This window comes from Anser brachyrhynchus (assembly GCF_964034855.1).
Source record: "Anser brachyrhynchus genome assembly, chromosome: 6".
Taxonomy (NCBI): domain Eukaryota; kingdom Metazoa; phylum Chordata; class Aves; order Anseriformes; family Anatidae; genus Anser; species Anser brachyrhynchus.
In genome coordinates, this window is record NC_137700.1 from 33,682,438 (window position 1) to 33,705,630 (window position 23,193).

At 38.1% G+C, this 23,193-nt stretch overlaps 1 protein-coding gene across 7 annotated transcripts in view; it reads right to left on the bottom strand.

The window, feature by feature from the left end:
• Nucleotides 1-23,193, bottom strand: part of SORCS1 (sortilin related VPS10 domain containing receptor 1) — a 291,500-nt gene that overhangs the window by 160,723 nt on the left and 107,584 nt on the right. For all 7 annotated transcript variants that reach the window (XM_080597281.1, XM_080597283.1, XM_080597282.1 and 4 more), the window contains one exon: nt 4,634-4,733. In XM_080597281.1, coding sequence (XP_080453407.1) covers nt 4,634-4,733 — 100 coding nt within the window. The remainder of the gene's footprint in view (nt 1-4,633; nt 4,734-23,193) is intronic.

Consider the following 23,193-nt stretch of genomic DNA (forward strand, 5'->3'; position numbering starts at 1 on the left):
TTCACGAACTCTTCTCCCCTCCACCCACCCAACACTAGAAAGAACAGAAGGCTGGGGCCCCATTTCTTTAGTTTCCTTTCATTTAAAACTCATTAATAGAAATGAATTTGAAGCAGTTAGGGATCTAGTCGGAACTGAAACCCATGCAATTATATTTACAATAAATACCCGTTATCTTTGAGCTACACACACAACAGGGCAGTGTTTAACATGCTGTGATAAAGGTGTTAATCACAACACTAAGTATAAAAGAAGAGGAAGGCATCTGTAATCCATTCATCTTTTGAGAGAAAGAAAAGAGGACACTGTACTGCACAGCAATTATCCAAACAGTTGGAGGAATAAAGGGAAAATTCAAGGCAGGTCTGTAAAAAGAAGGAGAGAACACAAAACAAAAAACCTAACACAAACATTCAAACCTACAGGAAATGTCTGATGCACCAGTCCTGTTAACAGCATAAAGTTGTTGGCAGATATTATCACCCAGTATTTATTAATTAACTGGAGATATGTGGGTGCAACGGGCTTGAAAGTACAAAGAATGAACAGACCGTGCTCTTTGCAGAGCCAGTTTGTGCAGTGTGCTGTATACAAGGATGCAGTGTCTACATGAGCCAGCAGAACATTGTTAGTCAAAGAAAACCTCTAGGTAACCAATCGTAAAGTGCCCCCCACCCACCCATACCCACTTTTATTTCCATAGCTATGATTTTCCATGTAATGCTTGAAAGCAACCTATTTGAAATGTTTTCATAAAGAAAGACCATAAAAACTTAGTGTGTGCAAATTTGTAGGAAAGCGAATGTCAAAGTTTTGCAACAGGATTTTCAAGTTATCAACATGGATTTCTAGTTTGTTTTACTTTTTAACCCACCAGTGCTTTATTCCCAAACAGTATTTCTTCATGTAGAAACCTATAAATCATTTTATATCCCTTCACAAAAGGCTGTATGCACCTAAAAAATAAACCAATGTTGACATACATAAGCCTAGGGATTTATTATACATTGGGGATTGTCTCTTTTGAAAACTTGTTGACAAATACTCAAACAACCACAATGTCTTTTGCAAGATCCATGTGTTATGATTTTTTTCTTCCCTGGTCTGTGACATCAATCATAGGGACAGTTAATACAGTAATTTAGTGGAAGGAGAGAATACTGAAAAACAGGGTTTCCACCTCTCTTATTGCCAGGGCTAATACATCACTATATTACTTACCATTTTCTGTAATTTCCTAAAGAAAATACTGTAATTCAGAAAACTAACAAGTGACAGCCATAGGTCAGCAGCTTAAGTTGTAAATAACGGCTTTGTTCTCACTTGTATTTTCAGACCACCCCTTTGTAATATGACATTGCTTGCAGTGTCTGGTTAAAGGATTTAACTTCATGAATAAGGAGATAAAAATTGGAATATGAAAGCTTTTAGAAAGAAATTAGCAGTCATAGTGAGAAGCTCTGCAAATCATGTATATTTATAGGTACATATTTTTATAGGCAGAGCAGAGCAAAAAAAAAAAGTATAACAAACAATTTATTCAACTCATGTTCCATAATGTGAAAATCATTACAAATTCATGAACAAGTCTATTAATTATTTGAATAAATCTAATTACATGCATTCTATAGTTCAGTGTTCTAACTGCTCTGCTTTTCAAAGAACAGACAAGACTATGTACAAGATATACTTGGTTTCCTCATTGGAAGTAACTGGTCTTGAGTTAGCAAATTCAGCATTTTCCTTGTTTCAATGGGACTATTACTAAAAGTTAATCAAGTGCTAAAAGGACTTTTTTTTTTCCAGTAAGAAGGCAGCATCAGTAAGTTAAGCACATGATGTCCCCCCTTGAATCACCACTGTAGCAAGATCTACCTGCAAGATAATAAATAGACTACCTATTTTTCACTGCTGAATAAGTCTTTTCTCTCTGCAAAGGAAAAGCCTCGTGGAACAAAGAACATTGAATGTTGCAGGTGCAGTCGGAGAAAAATCACTTTCTACATATTACATATTTAGGGAGAACACTTTTACCATTTGCCCAGTGTTAACAACAGTGGTGTATAAACCCTTCATACCCACAAAATGTATATTATAAAATTCATATATTTTAGAGCACTTGAAACTCTGAATGAAAAAAAAAATGTCTGCAGCTAACCACTTGGCCCACAATAGTGAAACAAAATGCTACTTTCAGAATAGAGTTTCTCACAGCTATATCACAATTTCAGGAAAGGAAAAACAAAACAAAACAAGAAAAGGTCTTAGGATCCAGAGGTTTTAACTGAAAATGTTTTTGGTGTTAAAAGCTGTAAATGTTTCCCCATGCTTTCCATTCCATAGCAGGTATGATAAAGACCCTAAGGCTTCTAATATTTTTGCCTTCCGCTGCAAAAGCATTTTTAGTGTAGAAGTACTACATAGTTCTACATTCTCTTCCCCATGCTTTCTTAATCGTTGGAGATGAGCTAGGTGTTTAAAGCTAAATGTGTCCTGGAGGAACAATCTGATATTATACAGAAATAGACAGCATAAGCAGATCCTCCCGAAGTTCTCCATGCAGACCTAATTCTGCTCTTGTGCAAATAAGTTTTGTAAAATTCAGTCTTAGACCTTTACTAAGGTCTTTTCATCCCAGGTGTTGCAGCTTTCCTCTGGCACTGTCCCATATCAATTACAGGCCAACTTTAGTTCAGTCTGTTGCCAGAATGGGCAGTTCCACCCTTCCAAGTGAAACCTTTTCTTTTCATCTATTTGTTTTTTGAGCTGGAAAGGTATTAACTTTCAGGCAGGTTAGTCTTTGATCCAGCTCACCAGATGGCTACACAAACAAGTGTGGCAGTGTGAGGGAGGGAGCGGGAAGATGCAGCCAGAGGTGGTGAAGGATTTTCAGAGCCAGCATGAACTTAAGTTGTCCTAATATGCCTGCAAAACCCTTAGTTTCTGCTTAGGTTTTTCTGCACCACAATAGTTAAGGGATCATACAGATTTTGCCCAGCTAAAACACTTATTACTTCTTTTGGAGAACAGCATCATTGCTCTCCAACAAACATCAGGCATGATTATATGTAAACTTGCCACACTACAGTTTATGTGCCAGGAGATTATCCTTTCAAACCTCATACCTGAAAGACATTTGAGTGATTTGATAATTTTGTTATGCAGCTTCTAACGAAAAGCTTTAGACCTCTGTCATGGGTCAGTTGTAACGAGACACTATCCACTAACTTGGGAACATTTAATCCAATTTTCATCCTAAGACTTCACCTTGCAGTCAGTAGGAGAAAAGCAGGCAACACTTGGATGTGATTTGCCTCATCCTAGGGTCAATTTCTTAACAGGTCCAATGACTTACACCTAGAGGTGCCAGTTTCTTTTGAATAAAGAGTTAAACATGATCGACAAGAGAATAATGGTAGACATTGCCCTCTCTGTTAGGACAGGTCCTTCTGCTTTTCCTATTCTCTCTGAAAGTATAAGAAAATGTTTTAATGTGATGAAAATAACATCAGTAGTAAGCTTAGCTGCCCAAATATACAGTGCCTCCTTCGCTAATGAGTCTTCACTAGCATTTTCTGCTGAAGCAATGCAGTTCTTACTGGAACAATTCAAACTATGCACTAGGACAGAAAGCAAAAAAAAAAAAAAAAAAAGTGACATTATCCAGGTTCATAACCCCTTTGGTAAAAGATAAAGCTGGAGTTTGGCCTTCTATACACTGAGTGTGCATAGTCCTATAGCTAAAAAGTTACAAGAATAATGATGTCACCACTACAATTTCTTTAATCATGCTTTGATTTTATATTTTTTATTTTTTTTTCCCACTGGACCAATATATGAGGAAATCTGAAATGAAATAACTAGTAATTTCAGGAAGGTTTAAGCTACTTTTTAATGTCCACACAAAAACACCAGTATTAATAATTGCTTATCATCAAATATGAGGTAACCCACATAAAAAGAACCTTTAAACAATATCACTTCTACTGGCATATCCACATATAAGAATACAAGTCTTCATCATCATTGCACTGTGCTTCATCCCTTCGTATTGCATACCTCCAAATTACAAAAAAAAAAAATAAATGTCAAAAATGTACATCAGAGAAGGCATCAGTTTTCTTTTATGAATGTCAGCATTACAAATTCTTAGTAAATTGTTACTCAGCAGGGTGCTTGCATGATTAAAACCTTCTGGGCTTTGGAATGCATTTTCTCTGCAGGACTTAGTCAAATCCTGTTCAGTTCACTATTGGGAGTACTTAAAAGAAATAATGTTACATACAACCTGGTCACTGTAGATGCATTTCTGTCATTTTAATGAGTCTCTGTCAATTCCAGAAAAAATCACCACCAGGCAGAAGATAAGCAAACAATTAGATACACGATACCTATTACATCTATCCATTTAATGGTCATCTTTTGCTAATGTATATTCCCTGAAGTACACAGGTGGGTGGTATGGGTGGTCTAAACCAGCATATATTTTGGTAAATTTACATATTTTTTTCAAGGTCAGGGAGACAGAAAGAGAGTTTCTAGTCAGTAATAGTGGATATTGAAGAAACAGGAAGAGTTTACTAGGACAGAAGTCGCAGCAAAATAAAAATGAGTCAACCACATTATCACATACCTTACGTTTGTTTGTTGGACAAACATACAAGTAGCTTAAAATAGTCTTCAGGCCAACTTTATCATTCAGTTTCTCATATGTTGTCCCATAATCCGTTGACCTATAATTCAATAAGAGATTTCATAAGTATAAACACTTAATCACAAAACCACAAGTCACTTGGCGGCTTTTCAATGTAAGTTATGCTTTACATAGTAGAATGGCTCTCCAGAGCTTTTTGAATGATTCATGTAGTATATAATGATACTTAATTATATACACACAGCATCATGTGAGTGCTTACAATTTGCATTTAAATTAGATTAGGAAAAATTAAAACAGTATCTTCCCAAAGCATTTTAAAATAAACATGTACAATAAGAAATGATAAATTCTGCATATAGAAGATGATAATGATTGCCAGAAATACTAAATAGCAGACAGTAAGAGACTAGAGTTATCAGCTCAATGTATACTTCAAGCTTAGACTAAATTTTTACTAAGATAAGAGTCCTTTCTCAGCATATTCTAATGTAGCCACTTCAGTTGATTGTTCAGTTAAATTAGAGTTCAGTTTTCTATGAAAACCAGTGATGTGTTTTTGAAAAAACTAACCATACAAGCATTACAGCTACAATTTATGTAGTTTTGCTCACACAGACCAACAAAAAGTATGGACACATTTTATTCTTGCTTTAAGAACAATATTTTCCCCCCATTCAGCAGGGAAAATAATATATTTGTTATGAGAGTTGCCCATAGAGACTACACGGCTTGGGGAGGAACAAAAAAAACACAAACAAGACTGTACAAAGTTCCCATAATATCTGTTCTGAACACTTGACTGGAACCAAGATCAACTATCAGCAAAGTTTTTGTTCATTATGCAGCTCATGCTTGCTTGAATGATGTCCTAATATCCGAGGAACTTAGAGAATCAGCCCAAGCGTAGTGCAGTTAGCCAAATTCACAAAAGGTATTTAAAAAATACTTAATGCCTACCAAAGTACATTATCTTTTTATTTATTTGTTTGTTTTTAAGGCAGTGGCACAGGAATTAGATTTTTGGATTGGATCCCACATCTACAGCTGACTAAATTCATGCCATAGCTTCTGGGATTTCAGATTTTGTAATCAGTACACGAATAACACAAGAAGGCATCAGCTTGGACTTTCATCCGTTAAAACAAATTGCAACAAAATGTGAATTTGCATTAAAGCTGAGTCTTTGTATTTAGGAACTTTATCAAAGTATTTGCACGTGTCTCGTCTTTGTTCTGTAACAATTGGCCTGTGGTCTACAAAAGTGTTTTTTTCCTCCCCCTGCCTCTTGTAAACGTATGCTCCCATATAGGTGCATGACCTTTGTTGGTTAGAAGATTAATGCCAAGTTCTCATAAAGGGAAAGATCAATCAGAAGATAAGGTCATCCCTCTCAGGAGCACAGCTAAACTAACCCAGCTATTTCCTTGGTGGTGGGAGGAGGAGGACACTGCTACAGTTATTTCTGTTACTGAATGTTTCAGAGACCTTCCTGTGTTAAGGGGAAGGGAGAGTGACCACAGCTTTGCCAAGGACTGCTGGTTCACTGTGGTAAGCCTCTCCATTTCACTGCCCTGCCTACTCAGAAATCGTTATTTCTGCATCAGAAGCAGGGCATGTTCTTGTGAATTTTAAGCTGATAAAGATTTATTAAAAAAAAAAAAAAAAAAAAAGACTAAATCTGACCTGCTGAGTTAGGAAAAAAACGTATAAATGAAGGAATGCACCTCTTTAAACCAGTGACAGTGATTTCAAAATGGGACCCTTCAAAGAGGGGTAAGAATGAAGAAAACCTGACCCATAAAATTTGTTTGGAAATTGTTAAAGAACACCCCCACCACAATACAGCCAAACAGATGTTGAAGGCCTATTGCAAATAATAATCTTAGTCAGAAGTGCCAGCCCTTTCTTACTTCAAATCTCTAGGCAATTATTTTGCATTCACAGCTTTATTTACAGGTAATGCCATCTACAGATGGAAGTGTACGCTTCTGTCAACATCTATAAAAGCATCTGAAATGTTGGAAAACTTGGAAAACCATTTTTATTCTGTTGTTGTTTTTGCAGATGGACAAATATGCAAGTGATAAAAGGAGCTACTGTTAGATCTTGCTCACATCATCCTGTTCTAAATTAGTAATAGCCAGTCCTTCTACCTGCCCAGCTACAATCTGTTTTCTCTTACACCACTTTATAGTTACCCTTAGATTTAATAGACAGATAAATATCATACAACAGCAGATGGGTACCCAAAAGTGCTTTAACACAAAGAGGGGCAGTAGATGCACACACACACAGAACAGTGGAACAAAAGAATCATATAAAATGAAACACCACATATACCTGAAGCCTCTGTTGGGATGCAACCCAGGGATATCACCAAACTGCTTTTATCTTATTCCTATTATACGTATGTATACAACAGAGCAGACATCAATTAGAAGCCTGAATAACAAACTCTTCATTTGTTGTATTAAATAGGTATATAAAGCAGCATGGACTCCTACCCTATGAAAACTTATCAGCCATTTGGTGATCCAGGAAACTAGCCTAACCTGAAAGTGTTGCAAAAGACAGATGCACCTCAGCAGGGCCTAAGAAGTAATGTCAGCATAGGATCAACAAATTAAATCCCTGTTATCTGAAGGGGAATGGATATATATCACTCCCACTCTTTGTGGGGTAGAGCTGCTTCTCTGAAGCTCTGCAGAGAGAACTCTGTTTTAGTCTGTGTAAAATAAACAGAGCAAGCAGATCTGGCTAAATCATCTGAAAAGGACTAAACCCAGGACCTGCAGACCTGAAAAACACACAGCAAAGAAACGACATACCTTCTGAACCATCTGCTGAAAAGACATAGCCAATGAAATAACTACCTATAACTGAGCAAACAGCAAGTCATTTTATTAGGTCTTGTGTAGACATGCATGCTGCAATGTTTTTTCCATGTATTTATTTATTTATTTGCTGGGGGGAGAGACATTGCAGAATAGGTTTCATCAAATAATTTAAATCCCCGTGTAAAATGTTTCATTTCAGAATGTGGGTACAGTTATAGGCTAACTCAAAGTAAGTCCAGCTGAGTTTGAAACACGAAGGTCTGCAGAGAGATATGAGATCTGTGCCAATCTAATTAAATGAGAAAAAAGCCAGATGTGTTAGGACATTGTGGATGTTACTGAAATGCAAATGACTTAGACTAAAAGAATAATTTTCAGAAACAGAGTATTTAGACTCCATTCTGATAATTTCACACCTGTCCCACCACTTTAGTTGTAATTGGTTCCACTAAATCAATCCCAAATTTTACCGGTAGCTGTTTAGAATCAGACTTCCTACTTAGTTGGTGATTCAGAATGATTTCTGCAAACACCCAATGAGATAAACATTTTAATTATTACTAGTTTATTTGACAGTATAAAAAAAAAATAATGCCAAAACTGTGGGACTGAAACTATGACTTCGTACATAATAAATTAAAACAAACCTCAACTAAAAACATGTAGAATAATTTATTTTTTGCAAACTGTTTGCAAGAAATTTGACATTTAAATAACTTCATTATTATTCATTGATGGGGCTTTTCCCTCTCCTTCTGTCAGGGTAAATGACATTTCTATTATAGTATTATAATAAACTCCCACACATTTTAAATAAAGTCACTGAATTCCATTAGTCTACCTACTGTCATGAATATATCTCAATTCTTTCCTACCAATATTTCACAACTATAATAGGCAACCTGAATCACCCAGTTACACGAACCCTATGGAAATTATCTTCTTTCTCAAGAAGCACAGACAAATTCAGAGGACTGTCAGTATGAATATATACATTAAACAAACTCCCTAGCAAGTCATTGTTTACTCTCCTTTGTTACAAATTTAAGGTTGTCTGTACTTATTTAATGTAAGCTGCTGAAGACTTGAAAAATCAACCATTTGATTGGTTGGTCAAGGTTTCTTTTTGTGAAATATCTTTCTGGAATACTCATTTAAAATATATATATATATACACACACACACCAAATTTAAGCTCTGTAACATCCTATCTCCTGCCTGTGGAGGTGTGCAACTCCTTTTATGGGGTACGACTTTCACCCCATAAAAGGTACATTAACAGATTAAGTCCCTTGTTGTAACACTTCATTAAGAAGCATTTTATTTCCCTTTTTGCCACCAGCTATGCCTGCTTTTTGTATACTAACAAGACTTTTTCCCCCCCCCTTTTCCCCCCCACCTATCAGCAGAAGACTGTCTTATGTATGATGTCCTCACCCTCCTCCTCCCTGCACAGTTTAATTTGCTGCTCTATCTGTTCTCAGAATGGCAGCCAGCCCTAGAAGGCAGGGATAGATGCATCTGTAATGTGGTTAGGGAGCAGCAGAACAGGGCAACCTGTCACGACCTGAAAGAGTGTGAAGAGGTGGGCTCTAGTCTGTTTTTCCTTCTGCACATGAATTCAATCCTGGCAAAAGTCAGATATTTTAAGTAAGAAACAGCAATGATTATAAGATTATCTGTTCCAACTTCTCACATAACTACATTTGCCACCTGGTTTGCCTCCAAAGGGACTGGCCAGTTGATCACAAGATTTACCAGTTGCTGTCAAATTGCTCTCTACTTGAGCAGATTTTTGGATAGAAGGATTTTAGATTGCAGAAGGCAGAACTGTGGTGTCACAGGCTGCTCTTACAAAAGGCTTTCACTAAAGAAGTTTTTGAATAAAGGAATAGTTACCATTTAAAATGATCTTGCATCTCTTAACATGAAAAACAGTGGAGCTAGCAATTCACGAGCATATTTGTGTTCCTGCATATGGTGTCTCAAGCCTAAATTCTACAGTATTGTTGTAGACTTTTGCATTCTTGCTTTCTGGGGATTTTTGCAGACTGAGGTGCTATTCCCTCATCACTTAAATTGAAACTCTTTCCTTTATGGTTTTATAGGCAAGTACTAAAGTTTCTCATTGATTTTTGTCATGCCACCGTGTTTCACAAAAGCTAATAATGTCAAAGTCTTCTTCAACAGATAACCATTTAAGTTCATATGTTCCACCTATTAAGCCTTTCACAAGCCATTGCTAGATGCCACTTTTGGCTTGGTGCCTATTTTGATTTAACTCCTTCATGGGTAACCCCAGCATTCTTTCCACAAACTAACGATCTGATCTCAGCTTCTCACTCAGAACAGCTGATTTTTCTCTCCTGTTCTTTATTTTCATTGAAAATCACTCATTTTTAAAAAGAATGACCTCACCTCACCTGAATATTTCTCACCACTGTCTGACATTCTAACCCATTGTATAAATACTTCTCCAAGGCCTCCTCCATTTCCAACCAAAACTGTGTGGCTCTCTCAGGGACAGGCGTTCTGAGGGAAGTTATGTCTCAACTTTGAAAAGCAACTGCAAGATGTAAATGCAGTGAAATCTGTGTCCTTGGACCTTCCTCGGGCACTCTTTCTGTGCAAAGAGGCTGCCCTTGCCCTCATTTCTACATGTTTCTCTCCTGATGTTACACTCTGAATGACAGTTGGTCCCCTTCAGCACACAGGCTATCAAGTCTTTAGGAATTTTTCCTGTGGACTTTTTAAGGAAGAACACAGGATCTTTATATAAAATCTTACTGACCAGCCAGGGCCTTTCTAAACAGAAAGCATTCTTGTCCCTGCCTTGGTGCCTCTGTTAAAGGCCTTTCCGCAGCTCGGACCCGGCCCTACCATGCTTTCCTGGCCTCCTCTTCCTTGTTTGATTAAAGAATCTTAGCAGAATTTTAGCTATAGGTAAACCTATGTATTTTAAGCGGGGATTAACCTAAATTGGAGCTTGTTCAAAGAGGTGTCCGGCTGCTTTTTTGTTTGTTTTTCCACCATTCATAAGGGTTTGGTTCAAAATGGTGGTGTTATCATGTGACCTGACAGCAGTGACAAGGCAAAGAGTTAACATTTCTTTAATTTCATGACTGTAATGGCAGTACTCATGTCACAGCACTAAAAACACTTCAAATTTACCCTGACAGGTGGAAATTAACTTTTAAAGACATCTCCAGGGTAAAGAAGGGATTTCATAACTCAAGGGACCCACATGCCTCACTTCCTAAGAGAACATATCTCCAATGACTTTTTCCTCACGAGGCCCTCAGCAGGCTGGCAACTATTGCTGTTCTCATTTTCTAGGTGAGGGAAACATGAGATAACTATTTTTTACATTCCAAGAAAGCCTGTGACAGACCCAAATGCATATCCCCTTAGGCTCCACTGACTTCCCACTCTATCCTGACAGCATAAATTTTCTGAGGTTTTGTGTAAATAAGGATTGAAAAGAGCCTTAACATAAATGTCAAAAGGAAGAAATGCAAAATTAAATATAGTTTAAATATACATTTTAAAAGAGATTTAAGCCTCCATTTTGAAAGTGTCTTGCTTCCAGTTTGAGTTCTAACTGTAAGTTTTACTAGAAATGAAGTTAATAGATTTTTATATGAATTTATGGAAATGTGTAATTTTTTCCCTTATATAAAGAATTTGCTCATCATAAAATAAAGTTTCCCACCTATGGAAGCTGTCTAAAAAACTCAGGGGGAGGGCAAGGGGCCGAAAACAATAGGAAACCGTGAATTTGATATTTCTTTGCATAATCAGTTAAATTAATTCAATTTCCTTCTTTTTAATCAGCTTTTATTTGGAGTAATCTAAATGATCAGAAATATACACTCTCAAATTTCTTGCAATTTTTGACTTAATATAGTTCAGCTGATTAATGCTATAAATAATTTAAAGATGTGACAAGCAGGAGAAGCAGCTCATTTTAACATCCAATCCAGAGTTTACACATTGAATTAGATAGTTATTCAAAATCTTAACCAACCAAGAAAAAGAAAGGAGGGGGGGGGGGGGGGGGGAGGACCAGAAGGTGTTATCTGTAAGTGACCCAGATAAGTTGATTATTTTTCTTCGAACAAACAAACAACTTATCTGCTTATTTTTATTTTTATTTTTTGTAGTGGTTGAAGAAAAAATAAATTTGGTTAACTTGCTTTTGCTGATATTTCAGTTGGGAGTTAGTAACTGAAGAATATTTCTTTCCCTCTCTCTAAGGTAGGTGTTCTTCAGGACTATATCATATCTGAAGTGGGGACAATCCATTCCCTTGCATACGTTTAATAAAGGGCATGCCAGAATCCATATCTATGTGGCTAAATCTTCATGTGCTGAAGCAGGCTGTAAGTATAGGATGCAGTTTCACAGCCATCCATACTTACTATCACCTGAGGCTGAGCTGAACTCACGGATAGGTTTCAGGGCAACATGACCATTATGGCTTCAACAAGCTGCACTTTTCACCGTGCAGTATATCTTCTTTACCTTTCACAAGGACAAAGAGAAAGAAAATTCTTTGCAACTTGGGAAGTTTTAGGAAAATGATCCTAAACAATATTTCTTCAGATCCTCACATCTTACTGAATAGTCATGCAAAAGCATAACTAGTATCATATTTCCATGTTTAACAATCTAAAGGCATCTTGTGCTTGCAAGCTGACATTAAGACTATTTTTTTTAACAGGTTTCTGATGCCACCACTGAATTAAATAGAAGTAACATTCCACTGTATTGTGGAGATAGGCTTCATTTCCTTCAGGTTCCAGAGAAATTGTAGTATAAAGGTTGGATACCCAAAGAGCAAGAGTGGATACTACAGTAGAAAAAATATATCAAATTTGGATTAGATAGGCATGGCGCACATTTTTTCCCCTTTAAATGTTTTCTAAGTTTAGATGTCTGTCCTGTGTTGCTTGACCAATAACCCCCTTTCACTGTGCAATGATTTCTCCTACCAGCAGGCTAAAAACAGAACTGATATTTGGGAGCTATTATGTAATTAATATAATATACAAGAAACTGAGATATTGATTACCCTTGTGTATCTGACTGTATACACACTCCAAACATTTCTTCCTTCCCTGTCAAAGTCTATAGCACTGTTTTTTTAAAAAAAAAAAAAATCATCCATTTGCCACCAGAACATTATTTTCAAAGGAAGGAGAAGACCTTGAGGAAGGGAGTGAGAGTTTACTGGCAACAGACTTGTTCCTCACTACCTTAGAGAAATCTGAAGGAAGCTGTAAGTCTGCAGATGGAAGAGAACCAGTCTAGAAGATCTCCTCACCTGCCTTGTTTGTAAAAACAGAGAGGGTAGGATGAAAATCTCCACCCTTTTTGCATCAGAGCATTCTCTTCCAGGTACAACTGCAATTCAAAATGAAGTTATTCCCTTGGTCCCAGCCTGACTTAAAGGTTATGGTCATCATCAGAAAATCTCATCTTAGCTATGGAAGACACTACAGTTGTCCTTCCTTGATTTTAAATTGAAAGATACCATTTAAATTAAAAGAATTCAGAGAGACTAATGATTCTCTTTGTCATATGTTTACAATGGGCACACTGACATTTCGCACTCTTAGTGCTAAGTTCTTATTTACACAGTAGTTCTTTGAGTGTTGTATCTTTCCATTTCCACCCCAGTCTGGTGTAAATCACACAAATAGCTAGGACTGTAGCCCAGTAATCATCACACTATTAACTTTATAATTGATGGTAATGGCCAGAATAAATTTCAGGCACCCCAAGGGGTGGTTAATGGATTTTGTAGCTTGAGGGGAGAGCAACAGGAAGCTTTTCCATTAATTAGAGAGATGAGACAGCCATACATGTCCTACACTCCCCATCCCATCATAACACTGAGGTCATAGCAGCTTTGTTGGAAATGTGGGTGTTGCAAGGAGAAAAAAAATAATAATAAAACTAACCTCAAAGCAAGCTGATATCAGTTACAAGATTGGGCATACTAGCTCAGTAGAGCTATGTTAGTATCCATAGTCAAGTTATACATCCAGAAAATTTCTTTAGCCCTTCCCCAATTAAGAGCAAGAAGTTGTTTTATTGTGTAATAAAAATGTTGCAAGTCTTCTCTGTCTCTTAGTACATACCCTGAAGAAGAGGCTTTCTAGCTAGCACCCTCCAAACATTTGCAAAAATATTCAATTTTCATTGTGTCTTACCAGTGCAAATCAACAGCAGAAGATTAAAAGGTCCAGAGAGTCCAAAACATTTTCAAAATCATTGTCCAGATCCCTCCAGTTATAATGGAGTAACTCCATTGGTTCCTAAGGACCAGTAACATTTTAAAACCAACTAAAAGTGTGCCATATATTAATATATATAAGATCTAGTTGGAAGATGGAATTCCCATTCCTTTGGGATGGGAAACCCTCCCTTGTCCCCCCACCATATTTTATTTTTTTTACCCTGTTTTAAACCATAATGACTCCAAAAATCTGGATTGCGTAAAAATATATTGGAAAAGGATTACGTGAAAAAAGACATCTGAGTGTTTCATCCCACTAGTACCAGAGTTATCATTATTCATCCAATTGAATATTTTATAATACATTCTGTCTGTAACCCCAAAGGAAAAAAAAAAAAGCTCAAATGAAACAAAAAGGAGAAAATAAAAATGAAATGCTGTTTCAAATCATTCCAACATTTTCTGTCAAGATTTCATTTTTAAAATATTGTGAAAGATTTTATCTGACTAATGCTGCATTTCTCAGCAGAAAACTGTTCCAGTGAAAAGGTTTCAATTAGTTCTGAGTCCTAGTAGTGAACGGGCAGAGCCATTAGCTAGACTGTTTCCCTAGTCAGCCATATCACCTAAGAAAGAATTTGTTGCTGCATTTAAAAGCTGTAGAAATCTGAGCCTCAAATTCTTTGTAATATCCATACATGAGACAGGATGAGGAATATTGTACCCAAAAATTACTAATTATTGCTTTAAAGCGTGCAAATACAACAAGTGTGACCTTTTTTCTTTCTTAAAACTACCTGAATGATGCAGCCATACCATTTCTTTCAGTTTCAAACATACATCATCCAGAGCCACACTGCCTTTTTTTTTTTTTTTTTTTTCCCCCCTCTTGGTTGGTAGGAGCATATTTATCACTATGTATCTCAAGGATCAGTGGGGTTATAAAGCTTGCTATTTATAACTACTCTCAGGGTATCGAGCAAGTGCCAGTAATTTGTTCTTTTGACATCTAACCTTAGGTCAACTCCAGTAGCAGAAGATGGATTTTTTACAGGAAATGAAATGAAAGTACACAGCAGAAGATTAATACAATTTCCTAAGCCTGAGGAGAATGCATGCTCCCAATCACTCTGCAGGGGGAAAAAAAATGGTCAGCAGCATGTTCTATGTATTAAGAATAGAGCAAGATGTGGTCAAGGTAAGGTGTTCAAACAGTCTATTAGAGGATTGATACACTGGCATTTGTGCATAGAGGAATTGCAGGCTGATAGTCTAGAAATGAGCTTAGCTCTTCTGGTTCTTTGATTTTGAAAGTCATCTAAGTCAGAGTCAGCTACAGATAAAATAGTGTCTTGCTAGTACACTAATGGTAAATGATAAAATAAAGTTGAAGCTGAGCCATAAATTCCATACCAGAAAAATTCTGCACAAGATCAAGTTACCATTTTGCTCTGCATTGCAAAAATGTCTTGTATATGTTTCTGGTTTTGAGAAAATAAAGACTGTAGATTGAAATGTTTTGAAAAGATTCCTTGATATTAAAATTCTTACTGACGGGTCATATTCTTCCATTACTCACAACTGCCTTTAGGCAAAATATGAAATTGGACCAGGAGATTATTTCCCCATGCCATCTGTTTTTAATTTATTTAGAATTAAAGTAAGAAAGGTCTTTCCAAAGCTTTGGGTGCCCAAAGACATTAATTATACAATCCAGTCATTAAAATAATTTTTCCATCAGGAGCTCAGCCAAACACCTGAGAAATCCTTCTACCTTCTAAACGTAATAGAACGACCATCCTCCGCCACCACCACTTCCCTTAAAACAGATGCATCTTCCAAAGTCCTTGGAAAGTCAGCAAATTTCAGCTTTGCTAGCCCACCTAAAACAGTGTATTCTTCAGTCACCGAAAGCCAGTTTTATTTAATTAGCAAGCAAATAGTAATTGCAGTACAAAGCTAATTGACAGCAACTTCTCTTATCTGACCTTGAACAACTTCTGCCAGATACCCTCTCTTGAATTGTGAAGTGTCATTTTTACATTCTTAGTGACATTCAATGAAACATCCAGCAGTCCCATCTCCATTGGTTAATTTGGAATTTACTTAAAATAGTTAAATATGTAAATTTCCTACAGCAATGGGTCTAAAAACAGTACACTAAGAATGATTACCATGTCTGCACCAAGCACCAACTTCCCCCTTGCCTAGCATCCTCCACAGCCAGCCCCCTAACCAATTTTAGATTTTTTTCCCTTCATGGTACACCATCTGTCCCCTCAAAAAAATCTACTCCCCCCAGATCTCTCACACAACCACAAAAGCCATGGAAACACCTAAATTTGCCTGCAGTGCCACACATGCTACCTCCAACAAAGTCCATCACTTCCAGGCATGCTGCTCTCTGCTAACACAACCGTGCGATGACTAGTGCAGTAGACTCAATCAGGCTGCATATGTTCATACTGATATATGTCCTACTGGGCAGGTGGTGGTATATGTTGTATGCGCCCACTTATATTTCTGTTGTAGGAAGTAGAGGTGGCGTCAGTGGAAAAGAAAATGATCTTTCATATGTTTGATAGACAAGATATTAGTGTTTACTTCCAGGCTGTGAGCAATGAATCCTTGTTTGGGCTAGGGGCTAAACAGAACTTCTCGTTATGCCTATGAAGTATTATCCAGTGCCACATGGATGTACTCTATGTTCCAAAACAGCTTGCTAAAAACATGCTAATTTCACCTGTGTGGAAGCCAAATCTTGTAGAACAAGAATTATTAATTACAAAAGGTTCCAATTTGTGCTCTGATTACAAAGGTCGCAGAGCTACGTGAAGATAACACCCTCAAAAAGAACCTTCACAAGTCCCTGGGTAATTGCCTGGGAGATGCTTGCCAAGTCCTTTCCTTCTGCTTGATGGAAAGTCACTGATAAATGCCCATAAAGTGGAAGGTCTTCAATTTAGTTTTGATTTATTAGGACCCACTTAGGATAGATACTTTGGGTAACACCTGTCACAACAGCCAAGCACTGCAACTGTCGCATTGGATGGTGTGGAAGGGAAAGAGGCAAGAATGTGCAAGTTTTAAATGTGAAGTTTTCTGAGGAGCAGACATTCTTGTATCACAGGTATCCCCAGAAACCCACTTTCAGCACTGTCTACACAAACACACAGGCCTCCATCTATCACACAGGCTGCCAGAAATCAGGTAATTTGTTGCTTAAAGGTCCAGCAGCCAGTGAAATAAGACCAGATAACGGTGACCAATTCTTCTAGGTCTCCACAGATCAAAACCCTGCCAAAAATGCAATGAATCCCCCTTCTTCACATAGTAACACCATAAATACAGAGAAGATAGTTGGTACTTTTTCAGTGCTTCAGAACAAAGTTTCCTGTTCAGCCCACCTACTCTTTGGGTGAATAAGGCACCTTAACTTTCACATCATTCCCCCCCCCCCCCATCTCTATCCTCTTCCTCCTGTTTTAAAATTTATGGTTACCATTTAGTCTGATTTCAATTTCCATTAATATGTGCAACTGATGTACATTTAAGTGAATTTAATCATGTTGTAGTGACAGGTTTAGCTTAAAGCAGGTCTTCACTTAGAACTATCAAGTAAATTTCTCTTGAAAAGGTCAGTTTAACATTTAACAGGAGGGCCCATTTCAGACAAATTAGAATTTGCTCCACTTGTTTCGAGTGCAAACACTTTATGCCAGCTTCAGTGGAGGCAAGTCAATCAAAAGAGAAAAGTGTCAGGCACCTAAGGGAGAAGGTTTGTTTATGACCCCCAAACATAGCCAGCCCAAAGGCTGCTCAGCAGTGTGGACAAAACTGAACCTTGTCTGAACAACCTTGTGCACTACTGACAGGGGTTATTCTGCGTCCCCCACGAAAAATTACTGTTGCTCCTGTGTCTCTGACAGAGGCAGTTCAGCTTTCCACGAGAGATGCAAGGTAAGCTTAAGCAATACATGTAATCCATTGCAGTGGCATCCTAACCAGTGGCCCAACTCCCCTATACCTAGGCAAAGACAAGTGTCCTGCTGCAGTTACCCAGGCAGCTCTTCCACTTTTTTTTTTTTAATTTTATTTACAACGCTTCACTGTGGCACTACTACAAACCCTGAGTAGACTGCAAGTAGTAAGTACTGTCTCCCTGCTCCAGGTGAGACAGAAAACCAGTACCCAGATCATTTGTTTAGCTTTCCCCAGGGCACCTCTCCAAAGCTCTGATAAAAATACTACAAGGATGCAGGGAAATGTTTTAGCATTGGCAGAGCCAGCCTCAGCAGTGCAGTGCCTCAGTTTCGTATAGCTTTTGTCAGAGGAACACCTCATAAGGTCACAGGTTCCCAGGTTTATGCCACAACAATGCATAAAAGCGTAGGATCAAAGTAGATAAATTTCCCAGCTCTGATCTTACTTTACTGCTGCTGAGAGTTCAAATTGACAATAGCACAGGCAATTAGCACACACCCACCTCCTCTGCATTGAATTTGCCAATACATTTATTCAATGGCTCCTAATTGCTGTAGCACCAAAAAAAAAAAAAAAAAAAAAAAAAAAAGAGGAAACAATCACCTCCTTTCTTCTTTGAGACTTTTATACCGTTATGGGTTTCTGACATATCCCCATTAATTGTTACTTTTCAGACCAAAGATTCCTGCTTATCTCAATCCTTCCTTCTACATAAATCTCTCCATACCTTGGCTCATCTTTATTGGTCTTCTTTGAACCTTCTTCAGTTTTAACACTTTCTTTTTGAAATAAGATTGATCAAAACTAGGCACAAATCAGTGTTCATGTTACTATTGAATGGTGTTGCAGGATATGTAATGCCCTAGAATTACAGACCTGTTTAGAGAATCAAGATCCTAGTTCTTAAATGTTTCAGTATTTACAAGAGCTTCAAAATTAACGTACTGTCGCCGGAAAAGTGGTACATAGCCACTTAATTGATGTGAATCACACATTTGAGCTTTGAAATTGCCCAGACTCAGAAGATGCCTACTACCATGGATTCAGGATATTTTTTTAATGCTAAAAACCCATGTATTCACACCTGCTAGGAGGCAGCAACACTTCTCCTCCTGGGAGGCAGAAAAACATTCTGGGGAAGCACAAAGCAAAGTCAAGCCAAAAAGGGGAGAAAAGCAACCCCTTTACTGTTCCCCTTCTGAAACTAGCAGCTGGGAACTCCTGGCATCGTTACAAATAAAAACCAAGACATAAGCAGTAGCATTTGGATCTTTGAACCAGAACCTCTAGGGAACACATGGTAACACAAGATCTTGCAGCACCTCCATGTCATTGATGGAGATGTTGACAGTCACCAAGATTCAGATCATCTGTTACTTCCCTATCCATAAAAGAATGTGTCCTAATAAACCTTTTCCATGGAAAAGGTAAAGTTTTCACTAATGATGTTTTACATCAGAATAGTTTCTGGAGAAAGCTTTCTATGAGGACATATCCAAACTTCCTAGCTAGTTGGCTGGCTGAACTACATCTATTTGGTGACAAGTTTCACAGTCTGAACCGTTACGTATTTATGAGTAAATACAGTTTCAAAAATGTAAAATTCATTGCCAAACATGAATTCTGTTTCTCCAGCCAGCTGAGTAGTTCCATCATGGTGCAAGTTTCAACTATCAAGTTCTCCAGGAGTCCTGGAGAGGCCTCAAAGAGCATCTTTGACACCTGCATTGTCATTGCCTGAACAATCTTGATTATTTTACAGGCTTGTGTTTTTGCCTAAAAGGAGTAGTTAGGGGGAAAATGTCATAAAAAGTTCAGGGATAAAACTGAAATTAAGCCATCTGCAGGGTCACTTGGAAAAGTTCCAGACACGTTTTCACCTTAGAAAATGCCAACCTGCCAAAGCAAAACTTTTCAGGAAGAAACTCCTGAATGGAGTTTCCTGGCAGCTTATCAGAAGGAGCAGATTAGTTAGTTCTGTGAAGATAACCACCTGAGATGTAAGAGGCCCAGGTTTTGGTGGAAGGAAAGGGCAGCCTATAGCAAAATAGTCAGCTGAAGTACTGATGTTTCTGTGGCTGTCTGAGCATTAAAAACAACAGCTGGGGCTGCTATTGCTGCGACCACCAATAATCTGAAATGAAAACCTCTTTCACAGCAAGACAAGCACAGATACAGACATTCTCAAATGATACAAAACTTCAACTTCAGGGCCTCCTCCACCTGAGGTGAGCTCCCTGAGCTCTATGAGCAACGTATTCCTTACTGTTGTGGGGTGATGCTCTCCTTCAGCCCTTCAAACTCTGCTTCTGGGTAGGATAGAATGGGGTGTTTAATAACGCAACTACATTCATGATTATGGAGGAGAGCAATAGACTGGCAATTTGACTAATAAAGCTGACAAAGTGATTGGGTTCAAAAAGGGATGGGCTCTCCCAGCAGCAGTTCATTAAAATAAAAATGAAACTGCACTTTTCCAGTGTATCAAAAATGATGTAATGGTCCATAAAAGTGAAGGGAACAGCCTGAAAAAGTTCACCTATCAGTAAGATATAGATAATAAAAGTCAGGTACAGGATGCAGCTAAGCTTGGACTGGCTCTTCCAGGCTAGCTACATAGGATAGGTAAAGAAAATCTGCAAAGAAGAGGCTCTCTGTATGGAAAGCCCTTGTGCCTAAAGAACCATTAGGGCATGTAATTGTCAACTATAGCTGAAGACAGCAAAGGTTTGGTAGCAATGGAGCCAACAACAGCTTTAAGGGAGGGCCATGACAAATCTCAGAGAAAGAGATAGGGTTTCTCTGCAAAATGTGTGGTTCCAAGAGAAAAAGAAAGGCTACTTTGCAAATGTAAAGCTGACTCACCCACGCACAGCACAGCAGTGGTTGTGTGAAGCATCAACACTGCATGAGGTTGCTGTGAGCCCAGAAAGTCTGCATGGTCCAAAACTTCTCATTGCAACATCAGATATAAAAACACATGCTAAAAAATTACCCTGAACTACTTTACAGTATGTCTGGCACATCAAATGGTAATCACCTGGAGATTTACAGTATTTTTCTAAATTTTTCCTCTTACTGTTTAAACAAAAAATGATAGTTTAAGGAAGCTGACATCTGTATTCACCATTGCTTCACTGGTATTAAAAGAAAAGAGCATGCATTAACAAATTTCTTCAGCCACATTGATAAGCGTGGAAGAATACTAATATTATTTAGGCCGAGTCTGTCCACGAGAAACAGACAGCCAGAGTAAAATGCCTGATGCTGTTCTATCTGTATGGCTGAGCCTGAAGGGCCCCAGTCTGCTCAGGGTTGTGACAAAATGACAGAAAGGGAATTTTATTCTATTGGGAAACAGTATAGAAGAATAAAGGAAACGCTGGTGATTGTGTTATCACCTCTGAAATATGAGATCTCTTTTGCCTCGTTGAATTAAGGCTATTGAGCTAAATCAGAGGCTGAATAGCCTTCACCCACTGGACTTGTGCATAATGATCAACTCCTACCTCATCTAAATAAAACCTTCACATAAAAAAAGCCTCCTTTGGGTATTCAGGAAGGGAGATACCAGTTCAGCTAATTAGACATAGCTGTCATAGCCGCTAATCAACATACCTACATTCATCCCAGTGATTGTACCAGCTGGGGAATTATTCCAAAATGAACTGAGGGACTAAGAAAGTACACCTTTGGGACATGCTGGAATATAGATCTTTGGCTGACAGAGAAAACGAGATACAGGAAATGAAGCAAAAGTTGAAAGTAAAGTTTACTTTAAGAAGCTGTGAATGAAGATGGACAGAAGTCATTCCTGTTGCAATTAATAGACAACCTGATCTGCAGCCCTGGTAGGCAACTCAATAGTAAAGAGTCAGCTTTAGGGGAAGCACTGGTAACTGAAAGTATAAATTCCAGAAAGTCAGCCTAGAGTGCAGCAAATGACAGCACTGGAACACCAACAGTAAGTAAATCACATGCAGCCCTGCCTGAGGACAGGGGCGAGATCTCTCTTCTTCATCTCCAGATTAGCCCACTCCTAGCCTATTTCAACTAATGGAACAGTTATTTTATGCAGAATGAAGGCATTGTTACTTGTCTTCTCTGTGACTCTGGCAGAAAGACGATGCTATCAGTGCAGCTTCGTTATTGTACCACTGGGCATTAACTCAGCTGACAGTGCTGTCACGTTCTGTCCAATTCAGAGGCTAGCAAGTTCATTTCGTTGCATGGAAGTACCATGTTTTCACAGGACCCTGAGAGTGGTCTGCTGTCAGTCCTGTTCCTACCAAGAATCTAGGCCTCTGCATTTTGTTTGCATTTAGACATTACGACTACATTTCAAATAATGCTCTGAGTTCATGAGCAAATGGAACTGTGAATTCAGTGAATTAGTAAGAGCAAATTTGGACCTTTTATAGCAGGACTGCTGCCGGTTCAAGATCTGGGCAGACAAGATTCATCTCTCACAGGTCTCTTCCACAGCTGTACTGCAATGTTACAGCTTTTCTTCTGCACCATGTTACACCATGTATTGGGTGTAGCTGGTGACTTAAAAATCAGGGCAACAACCTGCACCCACTATGCAAGCCATGAAGCAATGGAGAGGCCATGGCACCCTGCTGCAGTGGGTCTGGAACTGGGCTTGATCAGGAGGGTCTAACAGTTAATGCATGATGCCTGATGATTTTTTCCTCTTTTGTCCCCAGATAGGGCACAGTGATCCCAGTAACACATCAGCAAGGATAACAGCTTTATTGTTGAACCATTGAACAAACTTTACCACTTGCACCCATTTCATTTCTCTCTAATACAGCACATCAGGTGACAGATACTGAAAAATTCCTTTAAGGAGGAATTTGACTCAGGCTAGAGTTTACCTCTGCCCTAGTATCTCCAATCTCTTGGACAATAAGCCAATACATACTATTGAGGTATCTGAGTTTGATGCTCCATAAAGCCCTCTGGATTAACTGATCTCTTTTATTAAATTTAGCCCCTATTCATACGCTTCAAATATCTCTTAAATCAGGTAACAACAGCAGATGGTGTGAACTCTGCTCAGGCAGCAGACTGAGCCACTGCCTGATGTGCCAGCAATGTTTCCCCACTGCATTGGGCTCACCTGTCTGTGATATCCATCTAACTTGCTACATGATCAGACTCAACAGCCCTAGTGCAAGAGTGCAAGGTCTGTTTTCGTAGGAGCTGCATAACTCATAAGTGCCCAACCAGGAAAAAGCATACTATTTTAGAAATACTGATTCAATTTGTAAGAATGTTATGTATTTATGTATGGTAAATAAAATGAAAAAATAAAATAAAATAAAATAAAAAATAAAATAAAATAAAATGCAGAAAACAACATTCTTTCTCTTAGGATAGGAAAAACTGGTAACAAGCCTGGTCCAAAGCTTACTGAATTCTACATAAGTCTTTCCTCTAATTTAATGACAGTTTGCAAGAGAGTC